This window comes from Arachis hypogaea, chromosome 6, assembly GCF_003086295.3.
Source record: "Arachis hypogaea cultivar Tifrunner chromosome 6, arahy.Tifrunner.gnm2.J5K5, whole genome shotgun sequence".
In the NCBI taxonomy this organism is placed as follows: Eukaryota; Viridiplantae; Streptophyta; class Magnoliopsida; order Fabales; family Fabaceae; genus Arachis; species Arachis hypogaea.
In genome coordinates this window covers 115,146,955-115,169,669 of record NC_092041.1, presented here as the reverse complement: position 1 = coordinate 115,169,669, position 22,715 = coordinate 115,146,955, and the positions used below count along the sequence as shown (strand labels likewise).

Below are 22,715 nucleotides of genomic sequence, written 5' to 3'. Positions count from 1 at the left end.
AAATATATATTATTTTATTTATTTTTAGAATAAAGTACTAAATTAGTCTTTTATATTTAGGCGTAATCTTATTTTAGTTCTTAAGGTTTAAAGTGTTCTATTTGAATCCAAAAAAATTTTTATTTAACTTTAATATAGTTCCACCGTAAAGTTAAAGTTAAATAATTAATGAAATGTCCTATAACAACAGTACAAGAACAATATTGATAATTTAGAAAATAAGTACAATTCCAGACGCATAAAATTAATCGTGGATGCATCAATATATTTATTTATCATTCTCTTAGTTCTATAGAAAATATTTCATTTAAATTGCAAGAAAAATGATAAATAAATATATTCATGCATTAATAATTAATTTTGTGCCTTTGGAGCTGTACTTATTCTCCAGATTATCGATCTTGTTCTTGTATTGCTATCATGTAGAACATTTCGTTAATTATTTAACTTTGACCACACGATAAGACTACATTAAAATTAAATAAAATTTTTTTAGATTCAAATAAGACACTTTAAATTTTAAAGACTAAAACAGGATTATACCAAAATGTAAAGATCAATTCAATACTTTATCCTTATTTTTAATATATTTTTATTTTAATACATATTTTATATTAATTTTCTATATACACCATAATTATTGATTTCACAAACTTATATCCAATAAGCATTAGATTGCGTGTGTGGGTATATATAATATAGGAAAATATAATATAAAGTTACTGCTGCTTCATATTTATATACCAATTGTGCGTTTTTTAATTTCAATATGGAGGCAAAGGTTGGGTTGGATATGGTTATAGAGAAGAGAGGTGTTTGACCTGTGTGTGGTATGAGAACATCACAAATCGGACCATGCGAGTTTTTCATAACTTGTCGGACGGTCCGAGTTGTAGATAAAAATACGGATTTATACAAAAATTTATATATATATACAAAACGCACCATCCGATTTGCATGCTATGAAATTCAAATTTTAGCCCCTTCCAAATCAGACCCTCCGATTTGTTAAGTAATTTTTGCTAACACAGAACTCGCAGAGTCCGAGTTCTAACTGTCCCACAATTTTGTCTAGCACGCCCTATTTTTATATCCAGACACATCACATTTATGGTTCCATAACGAAAAAATTGAGCCACCAATTGTTGTCTATCTAGATTATTAATATTCTCTAGCTACAGAAACTTATTCCTATTGATGGCTTTGACTGATGAGTACATATGATATATAAAACTCAATATTTGTGTCATGATATTATTTTTTTTAAAGTTTAAAATAATAAAAATAAATAATATGAATAATTATATTTTTAATATATTTTTTAAATAAATTTTTTTTAATATATTTAATTTTTTTATATAGACCTTTTTTTATTTTCTCAAAAAAATATAAAATTTTAATATTATATCATAATACCACTTTTTCTAAAAATTTAAAATAATAAAAAGAAGCCACATAAATAATTATTATATCTCTAGTAATTTGTAGGTGTGTGTATATATTCATGTATATATATAGTTGAGATTAAATGATCAATATTCATGTAGCTTTAAATAAAATTATACCACTTATTATTGTAACTAACTATAAAAAGAATACTTTATGGATTCAATTGTAGTAAATTCCTGAAATATTTCGAAGAGTATACTTAATTATTACAGTTACTTAATTTACAAATACAGTATTATTAATTTAATATTCTTAACTCTATACATATAATATAAACATTAATACTATTTATATACTAAATTCTTTTTATATTCGTATAAAAATATAGTTATTATTAATTATTTAAATTATTTTTATTAATAAAACAAAAAATCCGTATTAATTGTGAACAAATACTAACATTAAAATAATATCTACTACAAAAAGTATACATATAACAGAATTGTAATATAAATGCTCCCAAAATAGCTTTATTTGTTTGGGAGTAAACAAAATGAACAAACCAGCCAATACAATGCTATGATCACTGTGAATCACTTCTTCTTAAGTTAATAGCTAATACATCCCTTAGGTAAGAGCTTAGCTTTTTTAATTTTGCGTTTGTATGAATATTTATATAAAATTTATTTTTTATTTGTTTTATACTATTTTTTTTAAATTTATAATTAATAAGAATTAAATTCCAAATTTTTATACCATAAAAATTTTAATATTATAACATAAAATCATTCTTTTCAAAAGTTTAGACTTAATAAGTTATAAGAAAAGGTATAACTGATTATTAGATATTTAACGGTCATTTTGTTTATATCTTATACATGTATATTATATGTATACTATGCAATGAGATATAGCTCAAATAACATAGTTTTTTATACTCATTTAAAAATAACGAGTTCGAATCTCACTCTTAATTAAAAAAAAAATGATATGTATGCTATACATTTGGGCATGTAAAAATAATGACTTTAGGTGGGAACTGAGAAGATTAACGGTCAAACAGATACGGCCAACGAATTAATTACTTGATAGCATGTGCATCCACATTCATTCTATTTTTCATAAGATGAATTAATTTATAGACCTACCACACATCCAATTCTGACTAGCTACTATAACTATAACTATATGATATGCCGTACCAAGTTAATTAGTGCCCCTTAATTCCTTGTGAGTTACTTATTATCATACTCCCAAAACTTGAATTTGTTCTTCAACCTGTGCATATGCTAATTAAACAGTGAAGGTGATATCAATTATTCTCACTTATGATGATGTGATTAACAATATTATATATTATATACATACAATACTCTATTATTCATTATTATACACTAAACTATGACATTCAAAAAGTTACAGATATAATTTATGTTGTCTTTTTTTATCATTTTAAATTTAAAAAAAAAATGATATAATAAAATAGTATTAGAGCTCTATATATCTTAAAAAAAATTATATAAAAATTCAAACAAATTTAAAAAAATTTATTTAAAAAGACATTAAAAATATAACTATTTATATTGTTTTTTTTTATCGGCTTAAATTTATCAAATAGTATCATGATACAAAATATATTAAAATAATACAGTAACTAGCCATCAATGAATATCCTATATAATAATATCATCTAGTTATAGGAGAGGATAAATTTCTATTTAGAACACAATTGACATAAATTCAAATGACAATTTATTAGAGATATAATTATTTATGTTATTTTTTTATTAATTAAATTTAAAAATAATAATTTTATAACATAATATTAGAATTTTATATCTAAAAAATTTAGAATTTGATTTTTGATAAACCCTAAAAATAAAAATAAAAATAACATAAGACAAATAAAAAGATCGACAAAAAGAATAATTATACAAAAAAAAAAAAAAATCCAAAAAATAACTCTCAAATTATTTGAGGAGATGTATTAGATATATAATCATTCATATTTTTTTGTTAAAATTAAAGTCACATTTCTTTTATATTTTGATAACATTTTTTTAACAACACTTTTTAAAAAATATTGCTGAATATTCAAAATGTGTTACTTTAATTTTAGCAATATTTTGTAAAATATCATAACTACCGTAATATAGACATACTAAAATGACCTCTATATATATATATATATATGATGATTTTTAATAATCATAATCACATATAATCAAAATCAAATTACAAGCTTCATTCCCTTAATTATTTAATTTGCTTCAAATGGCTAGCTAGTAATACCATTGTTGATTAATACATTAATAATGTACACAGTATAATTATTATTGTACATGAAGCATGCTATTGCTACTATTGGTCCTCATGGTGGCTATAGTGCTATACTCTTGCAAAGCACATTCTTCTGATGGCCTTACACCTTGATCTTCTTGGTAATTTGAAGAAGAAATAAGAGGGTGGTAAATTACTGAATTGCCACTACTATTCTCACCCCAATTAGGCCTAGTAGTAGTAGAGCCTATTATGATCTTATCCTCACTGAAAACCATGTCTCCATGGAAGAACCCCAACCCATTATTTAATAATCTTTGTGGAATAAAATTAGTATTACCCACCATTTCTTCTTCAATTTCATTGTTGAGGTTTCCTTTTCTTTGCACCATTTCATCATGATGAAGTCCATTATTACCATCATCAAATTGTATTTGTTCTTGATGATAAAGTACTTGTTGTTGTGTTGAATTATTAGAATAATAAGTAGTAGTACCTTGTGATTGATGAAGATGATTCAATAATCCATCACCAAGGGTAGGATGGTAATTATGATAATCAACATCATTATGGAATCTCCCTCCAAGCTTGATAAGTAGTTTCTTGATGGAATCTTGGTCATTGAAAGAAGATCCTAAGTAGAATTGTTGGTTATTATTTGTTGTGCTATATGGCAAATTTGGTATTGGCAACACTGGCATGAAGTGTGGCCAATAACATTGTTGTTGTTGTTGTTGTTGTTGATGAGTAGTACTACTATTTTCATGAACCAATAAGGAAGATAAGGAATCATCACCAATAATAACACTCCCTCCATTAATTGATGATGTTTCTTGTTGCTTGTTGATTCCATTATTATTGCTACATGCTTGTAATTGTTGCTGTTCTTTGTTGCGGCGGTTCTTGTTATTGCCAAGAAGCTTCTTTTTGAGCCTTGTGTTCCAATAGTTCTTTATGTCATTATCAGTTCTTCCTGGTAATTGAGCAGCAATAACTGACCACCTATATATGTTTTTCACAAACCAAAATGGATTATTTAATTTCGGGTAATGATAGGTAGACAAAAAAAAAACAGCCAGAACTTGCCTTATTTAGCATTAATTAATTGTCGTAATAATTAATGAATGTTAAATAAGGCAAGTTATGACTGTTTTTTGCTGATTTTCTTTGGTTACCAAACATTTCTGTTAATTTCATATACATATAAACAGAAAATCATTAAGGAAACAAAATTAAGAACCATGCATGAATAATACTAATTACTCATAAGAAAATGTATGTATATGCATGCATGTATGTATGTAGTAAGGTAATAATCAAAGTTGAAAATTCATTTAAATTTAAATATAGAGTTTAAATCATAAAACTGAATTTGTACTTGTAAAATTCTCTTAAATATTAATAATGATGAGTGAAGATAATTTATTATTATTAATTACCTGCTTCCAATACTAACATAGAGGCTACAAATAATGTTGTCTTCTTCTTGAGAGAAATCACCATGCTTGAGATTAGGGCGAAGATAGTTCAACCACCTTAGACGGCAACTCTTCCCACAACGCTTCAATCCTATAATAGTATAATATAATTAATTAATAACCCACAAAATTAAATATTAAATAAATTCCCTATATTTGAACTATGTAGTATACTACAAAATTAAACACCATAGCTATATATATAACCTAGTTTAGTAACATATTATATATATATGAACAAGGATATACTAAAGATCAGAGATCAAGGAAAATAGAGGAAACCCCAGAAAAAAAATATATAATTTTTTATATGATGATAATGATTGAAATAATTAGTGAATGAATTACCAATTTTTGGAGGCAAAGCAATCCAATTGCCACCAGTGCCATGTTGTTGTATGTATGATTTGAGCTTAGCATCTTCTTCAGGAGACCATGGCCCTTTCTTCACATTTGCTTTGTCACAGCAAGGAGCCCTTCCCATCTTTCTTTTTGGCTATTCACTCTTTGATATTCTTTTGGTTCCTTCTTAACCCTATTTGCTTGAATTATAAGAGAGAGAGAGAGAGAGAATTTTATTAATATAAAAATTGTAAGGGGATATACATAACATGATTCCGAGGACAATAATCCTTATTCTCACTATTTTTATATAGTGTGGCAGCAGTGAAGAGAGGTAACTGTTTTTTTTTTTGGTGGCTACTCCAATGAAGATTTAATGATTATCATCATGTGAAGATACATCATTTTGACCATTGGATGATAGATTGTAGGGCTTGATTTGATTTGAAGTAAAAGTGTTACTTTTATTTAAAATGTTGCTAAATAAATAAGTTACACTTTTTGAACAAGGATCATCATGAGAAGATGTTTTTGCCATCTTCATGGGAGTAGTTGCCTTTTTTTTTTTATGGAAAATTCTAGAAATTATTTAGTAGTGTAGTGTGTGTTGACAGAATAGGAGAATAAGCTCTCTTCTTCTTGTCTTTCTTAAACTAGAATCAAATTTAGATAATAGAGATCAAAAGAATAAATGACCATTTATACTCATGAAATATGAAAATGCTGACATATGTACCTACACTAAATCGAAATTAAATTTGTACTCATGGAAGATGCTCTTCGTATGACAAAAGTATCCTATCTTTGGAGGGTTGAAGTGCTGCGTATGGTACTTTTGTCACACAGAAGGCATCTTGCGTGGGTACAAGTTTAATTTTGATCTAATGTGAATACATATGTCAGTGTTTTCATTTTTTATGAATACAAATGGTCATTTATTCGAGATCAAAATATTCCATGAGTAGTAGTGAAAATTGGTGAAAATTTTAACTCATCAAATATAATAATAGAGACCTTATTAAGTGTTTAAATGAGTTATATATAACTAGGCGAATGAAAATTGGTAAATTATTGAGTCAAATTTTAATTTAGTTTTTTAATATTTTAAATATTTTATTTTTGTTTTAAAAAATTTAAATAGATTTAATATTATTAAATTTGATACAAATAATTAATAAAATAACCACAATATTATTGTTAAGTTATATTTTTTTTTTGTGTGTTAAAAAAATAATCAAAACTTTTTTGTAATATTTTTTTTATTGATTTTTTTCTTGTAAAAAAAATTCAAATTCTATCAATTAATAATAATTAACGCTCCAAAATCAAAGCAAAATTTTTACATTGGTAATTATTGGTGATCGTTAGTAGATCAATTTTACTTATGTATAAAAATTAAACGTTATTAGATCTTTAATATGCTAATTTATCGTGTATGTCAAATTTAATTGTGGCATAATATTTAACATGTTTGAAATTTGTTGAGATTGAAATAGAAAACTTAAAACATTTTAGGATTTAAATAGGACATTATTTAAAACGTTAAATACTAAATTAGAATTTGGTCCAAACGTTAGGAGTCAAAATAATACGTTATCTGATATTATTCATAAAATACTATGTATATATAAAAAATAAGCTACTAAATTAGTTATCATATATTTTATATAAATAAATATTATTTAATATTTTAAAATGTATTCTACACTAATACTTGAATTAATAGATAATTTTTAGTGTGCACTTAGAATAATTCTATATTATTTTAAATGTATGAAAATATTATTTTATATTATATAGACTTTCTAATAGAAGATCATTAATGATTTGTTTTTAAAGATAGTATAAAATATATAATTATTTATGTATCTTAACACATTGACATTGAGTTAATTAAGTTGTTAAAAAAATAATTTGATAATATAATATCAATTTTTTATAATAAAAAATCTAAAATCTGATTCTTTTTGTTCTATATATAAATAAAATAATTTTGCATAAGACTAAATAAAAATATATCAATGCAAAATCCTTATAAATTCAAAATAATAAAAAAAGATTTATATAAATATATAATTATTTATGAGATGCTTGCATTGGTGCATGTATTTGAGTTGCAATGTACTGTTCTTTCTTTTTCTCCTTTGTCAACAAAATTGTTATATCTGCAATTATTTATATATACAGCTAGTTAAGTAGTTGAACCTTGTTATAGCTTGCTGTTTATTAGCATGCACTACTTTTGTCACTGGTTCTAGCCTTTCTATAGCATTAAAATATATATTAAAAGAAAAGGTAATAAAAGTCTAACAAGTTATCGCAATTTTTATAGGTTTAATTACTCTGTTAGTCTCTATAGTTTTGCGAAATTTTTAATTAAGTTTTTATATTTTTTTTTAATTAGATTCCTACACTAATTTTTTTTTTCAATTAGGTCCCTCTTAACAGTAATTGACTTAATTTTATAGGGACCGAACTAAAAAGAAATTGGTGCAGGGATCCAAATAAAAAAAAAAAAAAGTATAGAGACCCAATTAAAAAAAAACTTGGTTCAAGAACTTGATTAAAAAAAAAAAATACAAGGACCTAATTAAAAATTTTACAAAATTATAGAGACTAAGAAAGTAATTAAACCATTCCTATATTACGTTTGATTATTATTTATTCCGGCGGGCAATATTTTAAATACTTTGTCATGTCAAGATTATTTTATTACGTGCATGAAAGCAACAACTTATATCGATGTAAGTTAAATTCACTCTCATGTAAAGTGGAAAAATCTTTCAGTGGTATTAAATTATTATTTTTAATGTTTTTATGGTGTTTTGCTTAGATTTAGCGATTAGTAAAAATTTTGAAGATTTTTTTAATGTTTATATTTTAGTTGTTTGTCCTTTTTTACTTGAGTTGATGTGAATTTCTATTATAAGCGCGAAATGTTGATATTAACTATTAAGTGAGAATTTTATCAACGATCCAAAAAAAAATTAAATGCTAATAAATACACACATTTCTTGCTAGATGAAGCAAGTTTGTGTGTCATAATAAGTGTATTATAAGATTTAGTTCAAACTAAGTAATTAGCAATGGATTTTTAAAACAATTTTTTCGCTACTACGAACATATATGACGGTCGTTTGAGTTTGTTAATTTATTAACGACTTTTTTTAATTCCATCACAGAATGCAAAGGATATAACAAAGTATTATTTTAGTGCTCAAAATAAGGGATATAATATATTAGAATTGATATATTAATTTTCATTTAATTATGAAAGATGTAAATACAGTGGTAGATATTATGACAAAGATGATAATAAAATTACAACTTTATTATATGAAATTTTCTTTTCCTTAAAAAGAGTTTAAAAATAAAATGAGTTCTATAGTACTTTTATTATGGTGTCTAAATTATTAATTTTTTTAAAAATAAAAAATAAAATATTTAAAATAAAAAATAAATTATATAAAATTTATTAAATATTATTTATTTACCTTTTTAATAACTTAAGTACAAAATGACATCCTAACATTCACCTAAAAATAATTTAAAAAAAAACCTATCCTTCTATTCAAACAGTTCCCTTCTTAATTTTTTTTGTTTACTTTATTTAAGTCATCAAAACAAACAACCCACAAGATTTTGAAATTTATAAGGGCATAATTCCGTTGAAAAGTCAACAAAGCTTCCCAAAGAAAAAGAAAGAGGAAAACGCTGACCGGAAAACTTGTAGACTTTTTTAAATCCTGTTATTTTATTTTTGGTTGGTGACCAAACGAATAATAATAATAATACCAACAAGGTCAGGATGGCCGAGTGGTCTAAGCATGTTTTCAGCTAATAAATTATAGCTTAAATGACATAGTCTTCCTATACTCAATTAAAAAATTGTAGGTTCGAGTCTTCTTTCTTTAATAAATAATAATAATAAGTCTCTAAAAAAAGAATATCAAATAGATTTTTAAGGATTTTACGATGCTAGTCCGTGAGAAAAATTAATTTATGAAAAATTACAGCAGTAGATTTATAGTGTTTAATAGAAGAATAAATCGTGTCGTAATTTTTCAAGAACCTATATTTTATGCGTTTTTCTACATGTTATTTAATATTTTTTAAAAACTTATAAATTTATATATTACCATTTTTTCAAAGAGTTACCTAAAGTTTTATATTTTTTATAATACTTACAAATTCATTGCAAAAGTCCATTTATATGTCATAATACAACACCAATAACAATATATAATAAATAAAATATATTATTTTTTAATAATATTTTGTCAATAAAAATACTTTTATAGTAAAATTTAAATTTTAATAATACAAAAAATATTAATACAAAATATTAATAAAAATATTGGTTCACTAATATTTTAATAACAATAATAATAATAAGAATAAGAATAAGAATAATAATATCATCGGAAAACCGAGGCAGCATGTATTCTGAAATGTTGAATTGCTAATTAGTAGAGATAGCAATACCACCCGAACTCGCGGGGTACCCATCCCGTCTCTACTCGTTCGGGTTTAGATAATATCCGTCCCTACCCACCCCGCTATATATATAATATATATAATTTTAATATATAATATATGTAAAATAATTAATAAATGATTAATAATATTGTATCATATTTAAATTTTTACTTTAATTTATGTTATGCATGTGATGATGGTTATATAAATTTTAAAATTTAATTTTATTTATTGAATTTTAATAATTATAGGGACGGGTAGGGGCGGAACGGGTACCATAAGGACGGGTTAGGATTCAACGTTTTATTACCCGCAGATAAAAACGAGACAGATTTTATGCAGATTGTTATACGACAGAACAAGATCGGATAAAGCAAAAATCCGTCCCTACCCGCCCCGTTACCACCCCTACTAATTAGTGGTTGAGCTTAATTTAGCACTATCACTATCCTGTTTCCATTGTACGGTATTTCAAAATCAAGGCACAATAAAATAGAAATATAGTGTAGAATTAAGTCAGTCGTCAACTCTAACTAATTTAATCGGAACTTACTTTAAAACAAATTTGGAAAAAAATATTTAATAACATTTTTTGTTTCTATCTATCTTTTACTGTAAAGAATTTTTATATATCTAAAAATATTATCAGAAATCCTCTTTTAATAAGAGTATTGTTAAAGTTATATCCAAATACATTTAGAATCTTATAAAATGTATTTTTTAAAGTCAATCTGATAATTAGGTCTGATGTGTCCCTACAAATGAAAAAACCCAAGTGAAGAGTTACAAATAGTTGTCTCCCAAAAAGAAAAAGGATTAGTGTTAGTTTAACTACGAGACAATAATTAAAAAAAATAATCACTTAATATTTTTTTTATAATTATATTATCAAAAATTAATCATTGCATATAAAAATATATAATTATATACCTCATAAAATAATTAATTATATTACTAAAAATAAATTTAATTATCTATTAATTACATATTTAATTATTTTACTATGACATATTTAATTATTTTAATAATTATGTAGTTGAAAAATTTTATAAATTAATATGTATAAATACATACAAGTAAATACTTACTAATTTGATGACCGAAATTTATTGTACTTCATCATTGCTGCATGATGAAATAGTGATATGCACAGCAGTTATATTAAAAAATTAATCTAATTAATTGTAATTTTTCAAAGTAGCGGTTAGATCAACCATGCTATAAAATAATTAGGCTATTATTATTTTATCTTCAGTGCAGTGAAACAGCAAGAATGAAAGTCAAGAATCAATTAGGCTAATGTAACAACAACTTAGACTAATGATTAGACTTTATTTGTTAAGGAAAAAGGGAGCTAATACTAGCCTTAATTATATCCTTATTCTTTCGGAGGTTCTTATGTTCATATTGATCTTAATTAAAATATAAAAGAAAACTTATGTTCATATGAGCTAGCTATATAGCTAAATCACAAGAATCAATTTGCAAGCTGTATAATGATAATTTAATTAATAAGGATAAAGTACTATTTTCATCTCTCAATGTTTGTGCTAAATTCTAATTTAGTGTCTAATGTTTCAAACGTTCTATTTTTGCCTCAAAAAATTTTAAATAGGTTCAACGTTGTCCTACTATTAAATTTAACATTAATAGCTATCAGAATGAGTGATATGGACATTAATAACATTACTAGTTAAGTCATATCTACATAATTAAAACATTTTTGTAATACTTATTCTCTTTAATTTTCTTTTTGTACAAAACTCCAAATCTTAACAATCAACCATAAACGCTTCAAAATCAAAGAAAAAACTTTTATATTAGTGATCGTTGTGAATCAATTTTAATCTTCATAGATACTAAAATCGAATACTATTACCTCTTTATCAATATGTATATTGTTTGTGTTAAATTTAATTGTGAGATAATATTAAATCCGCTTAAATTTTTTTTGAGATTGAAATATAATGTTTAAGGTTTTTAGAACTGAAATATGACATTTAAAATATTAAAGACCAAATTGAAATTTAATTGAATGTTAAAACCAAAATAATACTTTACCCAATTAATAAATTAAGCCTAGGGACAAAGGTCTTAGAATTTAGAAGGGTAGTTAGTGTGTTATCTTCACTTGACTGATGTTGTTTGAAATATCATCATTAATTTATTGACAAGTTTACTACTCATCAGCACTGAGATAAATTAACCAAATCATTGCAATGATTTTTGTGTTTTATATAATAAATTTTTATGTCATTTCTATTTTATTTGTGTTTTATATAAAAAATTTCGATATCTTTTTTTCATCATCATCATTATCATTTTTTATTCTATTTTTCTTCTCATTCATAATATTTTTTTAAAATATACAAATAAAGAAGACAATTATGAATAAGAAATAAAAAGTATAAGAAGAAGAAGAAAAAACAACAACGATGATGAGAGAGAAGTGGAGGAAAAAAAAAGTATGCTTTGTAAAGAAGTATATATACACCAGCTCCAAAACTGCTAATTCAAAGGAAAAGAAATTCTTGCAATATGAACATTTAGTAACAATGCAATTTCCAAGTCACTGTTTCGGTATAACTATCATAGTGTAATCCCAGGAGTCGGAAAAAGTGTTGTCTTGTGAATGTTATCCAGGCCACAGAAGTGCATTACTAAACGCTCCAAACCAACTCCAAACCCACCGTGTGGTGGTACACCATATCTGAATCATCAACAAAGCAATTAGATTTTGACACAAGGTAATTCAATTTGCTGAAAATATGAATCATTCCCTCTGTCCAGTAATAAATATTAACGGTCGGTTAGACAGTTGTAAATTCCAAAATTTAATGTATTTGGATGATAAACCCTCAACTCTCAAATTAGTTCGCTGACAAAATGACAATTCAAATATTGATAACTACACCATAATAGACAGAATGTATAATGCTTCATTTTTGTTTTGAAAGTAATTCATCATTCTAGCAAACTCTGCCTATGTCAAGCTTGTTGCAAACATTATATAATCAGTCCCAAGTCCGGAAAAGAGAAGGATTGTGTTAGGCTTTCGATTGCCAATATAAACTTTGTTGAATCATGGATCAAACCATCATTTTTGCCCTAGAAATATCTAACAAAATAGTGCTCTCATTATGTGGGTGGATTTTCAGGTACTATGAAATAATTATCAGGGAACCATTTTGTCAACAAGAAATAATGATTTCTGTCAAGTGAAAACAATATTTCAGGTACCATGAAATAATTATCCATTTTTAAAAGACCAATTTGTCAACAAACTAATATTTCAAGGGTCAAGATAATGGGTTATCCATAAGGACACAAATTATGTCTAGATATACTGATTTTTAGACATAACGATTTTGTTAAAATGATAGTAGCTGCCAGAGTTAAACAAAGATGAACTGAGCAACAGGCTGTGAAGAATACCTGAAAGAATCAATATATGTAGATATCTTCTTGACATCAATGCTGCAAGTCTTAGCCCGTTTTTCCAACATCTCTGCATCGTGGACATGCTGAGCTCCTGAATCTGCTCACCTATGGGACAAGCAACACAGAACTTTGAATAAAAACCAGTGACAAACTCCAAGCTTTTGTGGAAATACTTATATCTATGAAGAAGCAATGATGGCTATAAGAAATACTTGCACACTCCTAGAACAACTATATCCATTTATTTCCATTTATAATGTTTAAAAATTATATAAAATATCAAGAATAAGTGGCTATTGATGTTTTTAGAACACATATTAAATGTGCTCTAGGAGTTTACAAGTATTCTCCTGTTGATAACAATATAGATGAAATGTTTAATGAAAACATTTCTTGTATTAATACAATGAATGGCAAAACCACTTATTGCTTACCTCTAATAAAAACATTAAATGAGTTGGAGTACTGTGAATTATCATAGCAAGGCGCATTGTGTAAAATGGGCTTCCAGCCAAGGGGTATCGGTAAAGGATATAGAACTCCATGCCATACCTATACACAAAAATGACAACCCAATGAAGTCCAAAATAATAGGTCATAAAAAGTAAATAAAATATTTGCACTTCTTTGTTATGTGTGCGCGTGTGAAAGAGAAGGAATTATGTTAGGGACTTGGGTATTATGGGTGCTCAAAATCCCACATCGAGTAGTATGGGATGCTTGATGTTGTATATAAGGAGAGTGGTTCTTCCCCCTTAACAGCTAGCTTTTAAGGTGTGGTTTCCCACTTTCTTTAGATATCTAACAATGGTATCAGCTAGACCGTAGCAAAGTGGCTACCATTGGGTCAGCTTCGATAGAGTGAAGCCGCCGTTGTGATGTCGGCTCTCCAAGGCCGGTGTATTGTTAGGGACTATAAACCATTTCCTAAAATTCTTATTAGCAAAGTTAAACAAAATTCTGAGTGTTGAGAGGTCTGATTCAACAGTTGCAAAGAAAACCGAGATCCATCTATAAGAGGAAAAATAGAGAGGAAGCCTCAGCATCAATAAAGAATGGGAACCTAATTAGGCATCAAGACAATAATTTCATCCTTTTTGGGACTATAAACCCACTTTCACTTGCAAGCACACGAGATTATGATATAGATCGCGAATAAGTAAAAATGTTCCTCAAGCCCAGTTATTTTTCAATTAACAATAGGGACTCCATAACATTTTCTAATAAACCGTTGACTATTATGAATCATGTTGCCCTTGACATTTTAGTTGAGATTAGAAATTAGAAACTAAAACGACATAACTTTTCACAGTGCAATAGCACCATATGATCCATGTAGCCGGCATAAACTAGTGGCCAGGACTTTGTTATTATCACTGTTGTTGTATAATCCCTCCATTTTTTTTACGCATGTCTTATTAAGAATAAAGTCAACCCATTCAATAAAATATAAATTTTTGTGCATTATTTGTGAATTAGATACTAAGAAAATTTTTAAGCTTACCTTGAGCATCTGAACCCCTTCTTCATATGTTAGACGAAGATACTGCATATCAAGGGGATATATCAAATCATAGAAGCCTTTACGCATTGCATTCATTTGCATTCACAATTTTCAACTGGTGGTTCATAACATAACAAATACAACATAGGATAACTAAGAATATTTACCCTTATTTTTTATGGAGAAAGAAATTTATTAGAATAGAAAGGAATGTTTGATATATATATATATATATATATATATATATATATATATATATATATATATATAAAATACAATTTTTTTAATAGAAGATGCTTACCTTTAAAGGTTCAAATGGGTACTGGAGTGCCACAGCTTCAAGCTCCTTCTTACAATTCTGGTTCAAGCTATATCGAATATTGAGACAAACAACCTATCAACTATATCCATAACCTGTTCAAAACTCAATATCAGTAAATTACATTATGTACCTCTAATTTCGAAATCATACACAAAAAGATATGCCTAAAAGTAAGAATACCTCATCATAATGCTCCATAATCTCCATTTCAACATCAAGACCGGTAACCTCACACAGATGTCTGGGTGTGAGGGAATCTTCAACCCTAAACACAGGACCAATTTCAAAAACACGGCCAACATCAGCATATATTGGCATTTGCTTGTGGAGGTGTGGTGATTCAGCACGGCATACAGGGTGCCCTTTATAGTTCAAAAGAGCAATCAACTTTGAAGTGTAGATTTCAACAAAGCCTTCAGATGACAAGAATTTTCTGAATGCCTACCCAACAATGCAATGAAAAATAATTTGATCATTCAACTTGGCATCATGGGGAATATCTATTCCTTTAATGTCTTAGTATGCATTTACTGAGTAAATTTAAAATTTAAAGCAACCATGATCTTAACAACATGTAATTAAAAAATGAACGTGAATAAGTAGAACTCTTCAGAAAAAAAAAATTCAGATGAAATGCTTTACGTTTCCAACTTGTGACTGAATACGGAAAATTCCTTGATTAGCCGGGGTTCTGAGCTCAAATACTCTAGACTTCAAACGTGTATCCTGATTAACACGAACAGGTTGTTCACCAGCCTACATTCATTAAGAGAACTAGTTAACCGATGGATGAAAAGAATTGATGTGCAACTGCGATTTTACACATTCAGGAGAATTTAATAATACACAAAATGAAATTAAAAAAAAAAAAAAAATAGAAGATCAGCTCCTGGAAACAAATCACCCTAACAAAGAAGTGACGAGTCAAACAGGTTAACAAAGAACCAGACACCTCCAATCAATTACCTGAAGAGCCTTCTCAATTTCAGCTTCACTTCGAACAGCATCCTCGAGATTAAAGGGTAGAGTTGGAGGGGCCCTGCTAACACAATACAACTTCCTCACTTGAACTTCCACCTATCAGAACAAACCACATAAGCTATAATCTCAAGCATTGATCCTCAACAAAATGTTCAATTACTTGAAAAAAATGACTTACAAATATACAAGTAAAGGAGAATAAGAGGAAGCGTTAGAGACCGTTCTACCATTTACTAGTACAACCTTTACCAGCAAGTGTTAAACCCTACTAAATGCATTGCCACTGTTTCCCTTTATTTCTATCCAAAATCAAATCTCAGAAGCTAACTAACCTGCTGTGTGGCACCTTTGATTGATTCCGAAGGGACCGAAACAAGACCTTCAACATCGATAACAGATTCGCGGCTCAGCGCGGCAGCGTACTTCACCATCTGCACGCTAACCAAATCTCGCTGCTCTTGCACCAAACACTGCACGGTGAAGCCCTTCTCTCTCACAACCAACAAGGCCATCTTCTTCCCAACGCGACGGATCGCCTGAACCCTAGCTCGGATCAGAACGTGCTTCCCTTCTAGAGACTTCTCCAGATTCACAACCCGTGTCCATGCGCTGGGGTCCATGGTCTTCGACTGCAGGAACTCCATTGTGATGTCGCCGTAGTTTCCAGCGAGGGGGTCGTCCTCGTCGACGGCGAGCTTCGATGCGGCGGAGGCAAGGGCAGTGTCCTGCCGGCGGCAGAGCTTTTCCTGCTTCATGGCTTCCATCTTTGGACTTTGATAGTGACGTAACAATTAAGAGAATTAGCCTTACTTAATACTCAAAATGACCCTAAAATTTGATTCCTCACTCAATTTAGTCCTTAAGATTACAATTGACTCTAATTATATCCTAAAATTTTGGTCTGTGCTTCAATTTGGCCCTTCCGTCATTTTCTGTGACCGAAAAGTTGATCTGACCATTTTAGTTGACATATGATACCATGGCAGTTAGATGATGTGGCGAAATGTTTGAAAATATCAATTTAATCTCTAAAAATTTTAAATAAAATCAAGCAGTCCCAATTTTTCCAAATCCTAAGAGTCTCTCCAAGAGTTGAGAAAGATGTTGAGGAGCAGCAGTCAAGGTTCAGATAGGTCTAGTAGAACTCGTTTGTAGCTACCTAGTTTGTGTTGGTTGCCATATGATTCCAATTTAATCAGTGAGACGAAAAAAAAGGTATGTTTTATGGAAGCTTCTACGGTGAAACAAACTTTCGTTAACAAATGAACTTGCAAAAGAACCGCATTGTCTTACAGTCTTACTAAAATCAAGGACAAAAATGGAAATGGACATTTTTCGGAAAAAAAAAAAAGACAGGAATCGAATCGTTTCTCTACTTTTTACTACTTGGTAGTAGACAGAATCATGAAGTTTACTTTACAGGATGAATAGTATTTTACCATCTTCCACTTTCACATCTGGCAAATGCCAACGAAAACCCAACAACTAGTTAATTCCTCAGTCAGATGTCCGATATTCAACTCCGAGCATGTCCTTCGCCATCTCATATGACACGAAAGCAATAGCTATAGACGGGACCACCTGAAACGAGCGAAAGAAAATTTCAATCGGCAACGCAGTGGTACTATACATTAATTTTTCTTTTTCGAAGACTTAAAAAGACTATTGTCAACCAACCCCAAAACAAAATTGTTCGTAAGATATAGCAATCGTTCCAGAACCTGCCCCCACCTAAAAACATGGCGAAAGGCACCGCATACTTTTGGTATAAACTGAACTTGCGTACCAATAAACTAAACTCGCGGAAAAATTAATCTAACCGTGGGGCATTATAAGAGAAGGAAGTTATGCAATGCCAAGAGATCAACCGACCTTCACTGAATTGGGTACTAAGCCCTTGTATAATGCTCCAAATCCTTCATGCTGCACAGTTTTCCTGAATGCATCAACCATGCCAGCGTACTCAGCTTTGCTCTTTCCATCACCAGCAACAACTGAAGGAGCATTTTTCCAGCCTACCATCTGCATTCTCCGGCGAATGACATCAAGGGGGTAAGCCACTGTCTGACCAACAGTGCCAGCGGCTGCCCCACATGCAAGCCTTGTGGTAACACTTAGCTCAGAGTCTTTAGCTATTCCAAGTGGATTGGATCGAATCAACCAGTCCGTCAAAGATTCATACACTGAAAAATTGAGACCTACATATGGTATCTGCAAAGCGCCAAAACAAAGTATATTAATGAAGGTGATGAAAATAGAGAAATTTTTTAAGAGCATAAAGAATGATATGAACAAAAGTTTTGGTTCCAAGATGTAGTACAATAAAGGTTAACACAAACTTAATTCAAGAATAAACAAAGTTGTGTACATAGTACATACAACTCCTCCTATGACTGATGGTAACCATCCTTTATACAAGGCTCGAGGGCCTTCTTCCCGGAAAACTGTTGACAGAGCATGAAAAATTCCTCTGTATTGGTGTGGGGATGCCTCTGTCTACAAAATTGTTGAAAATAAATTAAAAAAATATAGCCAGAAAAATAAACAATTCACTATGCTAACTCATCTTCCATAAACAACACTATTAGAAATAATTACAAATGAAGCAAAAATTTTAAGGAATTCCTTTTAATAATACCTGGACAGTTAGCCGACCTCGCACCATGTCCATAGGGTAAGTTGCAGACATGGAAATGATTCCAGCACATGCGCCGGCTCCAAGACGCATAAGAGGACTGAGCTGAGTTGCTTCTGTTTTTTTTTTTTGGGGGGGGGGGGGGGTTGCAAATGGCCATCAATACCAGAAACAAGCTAGACAGCAACACATGATTCAAGAGTAATGCTAACATTGATAGATGCATCTCGGTTAAGAAAATTATAAATGGACAAAACAACAATATGTTCTAATGATGCTCAGATGCATGATAGAGTGATCCAAAGAGAAGTGCTTTCATTTTACCGTTTCCAGTTTGTTGCCGGTAGAGCCACAAAATACCCCTGCATTAGTATTAAGCAACAGTTTCAGGTAGACTGCTATTGGCTTAACACAATGACAACAGAAATAGGATAAGTATCGGAAGATAAAAAACATACCTAGATACTTCCTCGTAGCTTAAGAACTGCACTGCCGAATTTGGGACAATACGGGCACAGTTAGTTCCGTTTCCTTTAAACATCCCTTTAAAACCCTCAGTTCTCCATATATATTTTAAGCCTTGAATAGTTCCTTTGTATTTTATATTGTCACGATTTTGGACCTGCATTTTCAAAAAACACTTGGTTTTATTAACCTATAATCAGAAAAGTATAGAATGAAAACAATCTCCCTAGTCAAAGGCATATTTATCTACATTCTTGCACTGGCTATCCACACACTTTCTCCTGTTCTTTATGAAAAAGAGTGATACATCTAGACAGTGTTTAATAGACAGCGATAATCCTCATAGCATTGAAGAAAATGCTAGATGCAACATTCCTACATAAATGCAACAAAAATCTATTTGGAAGGTCGGTTGGGATGAGGAAGTAGCGATGGAGAGAATGGTTACAACCAAAAATTTAGTAGTAAGAAACTAAGAATCTTAAAGCGAACTACCTGCAGCAGAATCTTTAATCTCTCCAAAGGAGCCACAGCTGTTCGCGACCTATTAAAGAAAGTAAATAACTAAATATACTTAAATGCTTCCCCTTAGCATAATTCAAGATCAAAATTAATCTCATGTATGTGCATCATGAGTTGAAAATATGCTCCATCTATGTCAAGGGAAAAAAATAAAAGGCGCTATATCTATTTATTAGCCTGTTTCATAATGTTTATGAGAAATACTAGTAACCTTACTGACATTTTTATTTTTTAATATTAACACATTCACATGTCCAGTAGATCTTTCCAGCTACTATGTTCCCTTTAAGATGTAAATCCACTTTATAAATAAACTAGTTTGCAAATCAAGGTTTCCCTTCATTATTCCTTTCACATGCTTGAAGCGGAATATTTCAGAAGCATTTGATAGCAAGGAATACGTAAAGGAATTTATCTTTCCTAGATATTAAGCGACTTATGTATGTCTCACGTACATTATCTTCTAATAATCAATACAGTACTTTCTCTGGCATTTCTAATGGAACTTTACTGACCCGAACTTGAAATACAGAAAGGAAGGAAATAATGCACTGAAAGGGCTCAGCAAGATTTCATTACAATGAATATTCTCCAATAAACACGGAAGTCATTCAGAAACCACTAAATAGCACAGACAATTCAGATTTCAATGTAAGGCTTAGTCCTAGCAAAAGATTACGACAAGCGATTTCATGATCTCTAAGATTCAAAGCAAGAGCAACATAAGCACAATAACGACAGTTGAATTCAAGAAAACAGCAAATTCGAGACCAAAACCAGCTCAAAATCACTACGAATATAAAAAATATCGCAAAATCAGAAGAAAAAGAATCAGAACAATAAAAGAGAACAGAAACATATATAAAAGAAAGAAAGAAGCAAAAAATAAAGTGGAAAGGAAGTGACACTCACACTCCACCTGCGATTCCACCAGCGGCAAGAGAGTTGCAGATGCTGAGAAGAGTATGATGATCGGCAAGCTTCGAAGAGTCGGCGGTCTTCGGAAGCGAATCTTGCGACGCCATTGAAGGTAGAACCCTAAGAATGACGTACGGAGAGAGATGAACTCCGAGGGCTATGGTGAGCGAGGTAGCGTTTGAAAAGAAAGGGTATAACAGAATGAGAATGAGAAGAAATGAAATATTTGTGTGCTTGTTCGCGGACTTTCCTTTTGAAAAGGGGCTGTTATATGCGCGCGCGTCTGGGTCATAACTCATAAGTCATAACTTGCGACTTGTGAGCATAATTGTCAAAACCGAATGGGCGATCGAGCTGATGAGGTTACTGAATTACTGGTTCAATCGATGAATTATTGGTCGAACCGATTAATTCAGTATAATTAAATAATTATATAAAATTTAATTATTTTTTATTATAAATATTTTTATTTTATTTTTATAAAAATAATTATTATTTTTAAATTTTAATATTTTATTAATTAATTTATATTTATTGTATTATTATATTATTATAAGTAAAAACTTACATACAGTTAATTTTTATGTGAAGTTGATATTTAAAAACAGTTAGATAATTTGACAAGTTTAACTAAATATCATCTAACAATTTTCAACTATCAACTTCATATCTGCATGTGAGTCTTTACCTATTATTATATACTACAAATATTTATTGAAAAAATAATATTAATAGAATAATAGATATCATATAATCATGAAAGAAAAAATAAATTATGATTAATAATTTTTTTTATCTTTTTAATATATATATATATATATATATATATTAATAAAATTTATATTTAAATAAAATATAATTGATTTAAAAATTAATGACTTTAAAATTAAAATTAATTAAATATAAGTAAATAGAAAATTGCTATATGTATTATAATTTGGATATGTATTAGTCAAAAGCAATGTAGCTTGGTGGTCAGATTGTCCTTCATGCAACCCTGGAGAGAGGAGTTTGAATCTTATGTGAACCATTTTGAAAAATTTTCAACCGATTCGGTTCGGTCCGATTTTCACCGGATTTGGCTAGTTTTAGCCGGTTCGTTATGAGTTCAACCGGTTCATTTCAATTCTCTGCCTTGAACGGTCCTAACCTCGGACCGGACCGGTGCAAAGTTTGGTTTATCGATTTTCTTGTTGAACCGGCCAGTCCGGTCCGGTTTTTTCAACTATGATCCTATATACCTAAACATAAAGCGAATTATTATAACTCAATGCACCCAAACCATATATCCATTAATATTGAACTTGCTATGATAACTCAAATTTATATTCTTAAACACAATTTAACATTTTCACTCCATTATATATTTCGTTGTTACTTCGAAGTATTGAATTAGTTTGAGTGACTTCTCATTTATTTTACACATAAAATAGTTCAATCAATATTTTGTCACCTATTTTATACTAATTTATTTTAGTGAATTTGTACTCTACTTGATAGTTTAACCTTTCTTTGAATCATACATTTTTGTTCTTTTTTTACTATTCACATCTACTTTACTATTCACATCATTATTTTTTTCTTTCATATTTAGTTACATGTGTCACTTAAATTCGTAAATTTTACCTGGTTTTTTTTGTGTGTACAATATCATTACTCATAATTTCAATTATCTATCATGATTTTCTTTCAGCCAATCATCTTAATTTAGGGCCGTCAAAATGGGCTAAATCCATCGGGCCAGCCCGTTTACCCGTTTAAATGGGCGGACTTTTCCTCTAAAATTAAGCCCGTTTAAATTTTGGGCTAAACGGGTTGAGCCCGATTAACCCGAAAAAATGACGGGCTAAACGGGCTAGCCCGCGGGCTAAATGGGTGGCCCGTTTAATTTTTTTTACATTTTTTTTAAAAAAGTAGCACTTTTAGCTAATATTTCTCCCGATTTGATCCGAAAATTCG

The 22,715-nt window shown here is 29.3% G+C and overlaps 2 protein-coding genes and 1 pseudogene across 2 annotated transcripts; all 3 read right to left on the bottom strand.

Annotated features, from left to right (window-relative positions):
- Nucleotides 1-3,548: 3,548 nt before the first annotated feature.
- LOC112755999 (uncharacterized) lies at nt 3,549-5,774 on the bottom strand. Its single transcript, XM_025804375.3, has 3 exons — nt 5,496-5,774; nt 5,109-5,238; nt 3,549-4,671 (listed from the first exon to the last, which is right to left on the bottom strand). The coding sequence occupies exons 1-3, from the start codon at nt 5,629-5,631 to the stop codon at nt 3,723-3,725; spliced, it is 1,215 nt and encodes a 404-aa protein (XP_025660160.1). The 5' UTR covers nt 5,632-5,774; the 3' UTR covers nt 3,549-3,722.
- A 6,644-nt stretch (nt 5,775-12,418) lies between these two features.
- LOC112755997 (aspartate--tRNA ligase 2, cytoplasmic-like) lies at nt 12,419-17,141 on the bottom strand (annotated as a pseudogene).
- Nucleotides 17,142-17,556: 415 nt separating this feature from the next.
- LOC112755998 (mitochondrial adenine nucleotide transporter ADNT1-like) lies at nt 17,557-20,978 on the bottom strand. Its single transcript, XM_025804374.3, has 8 exons — nt 20,751-20,978; nt 19,812-19,860; nt 19,310-19,473; nt 19,176-19,213; nt 18,855-18,967; nt 18,596-18,712; nt 18,089-18,427; nt 17,557-17,797 (listed from the first exon to the last, which is right to left on the bottom strand). Exons 1-8 carry the CDS (start codon nt 20,861-20,863, stop codon nt 17,714-17,716), a joined length of 1,017 nt encoding a protein of 338 aa, XP_025660159.1. The 5' UTR covers nt 20,864-20,978; the 3' UTR covers nt 17,557-17,713.
- Nucleotides 20,979-22,715: the final 1,737 nt, after the last annotated feature.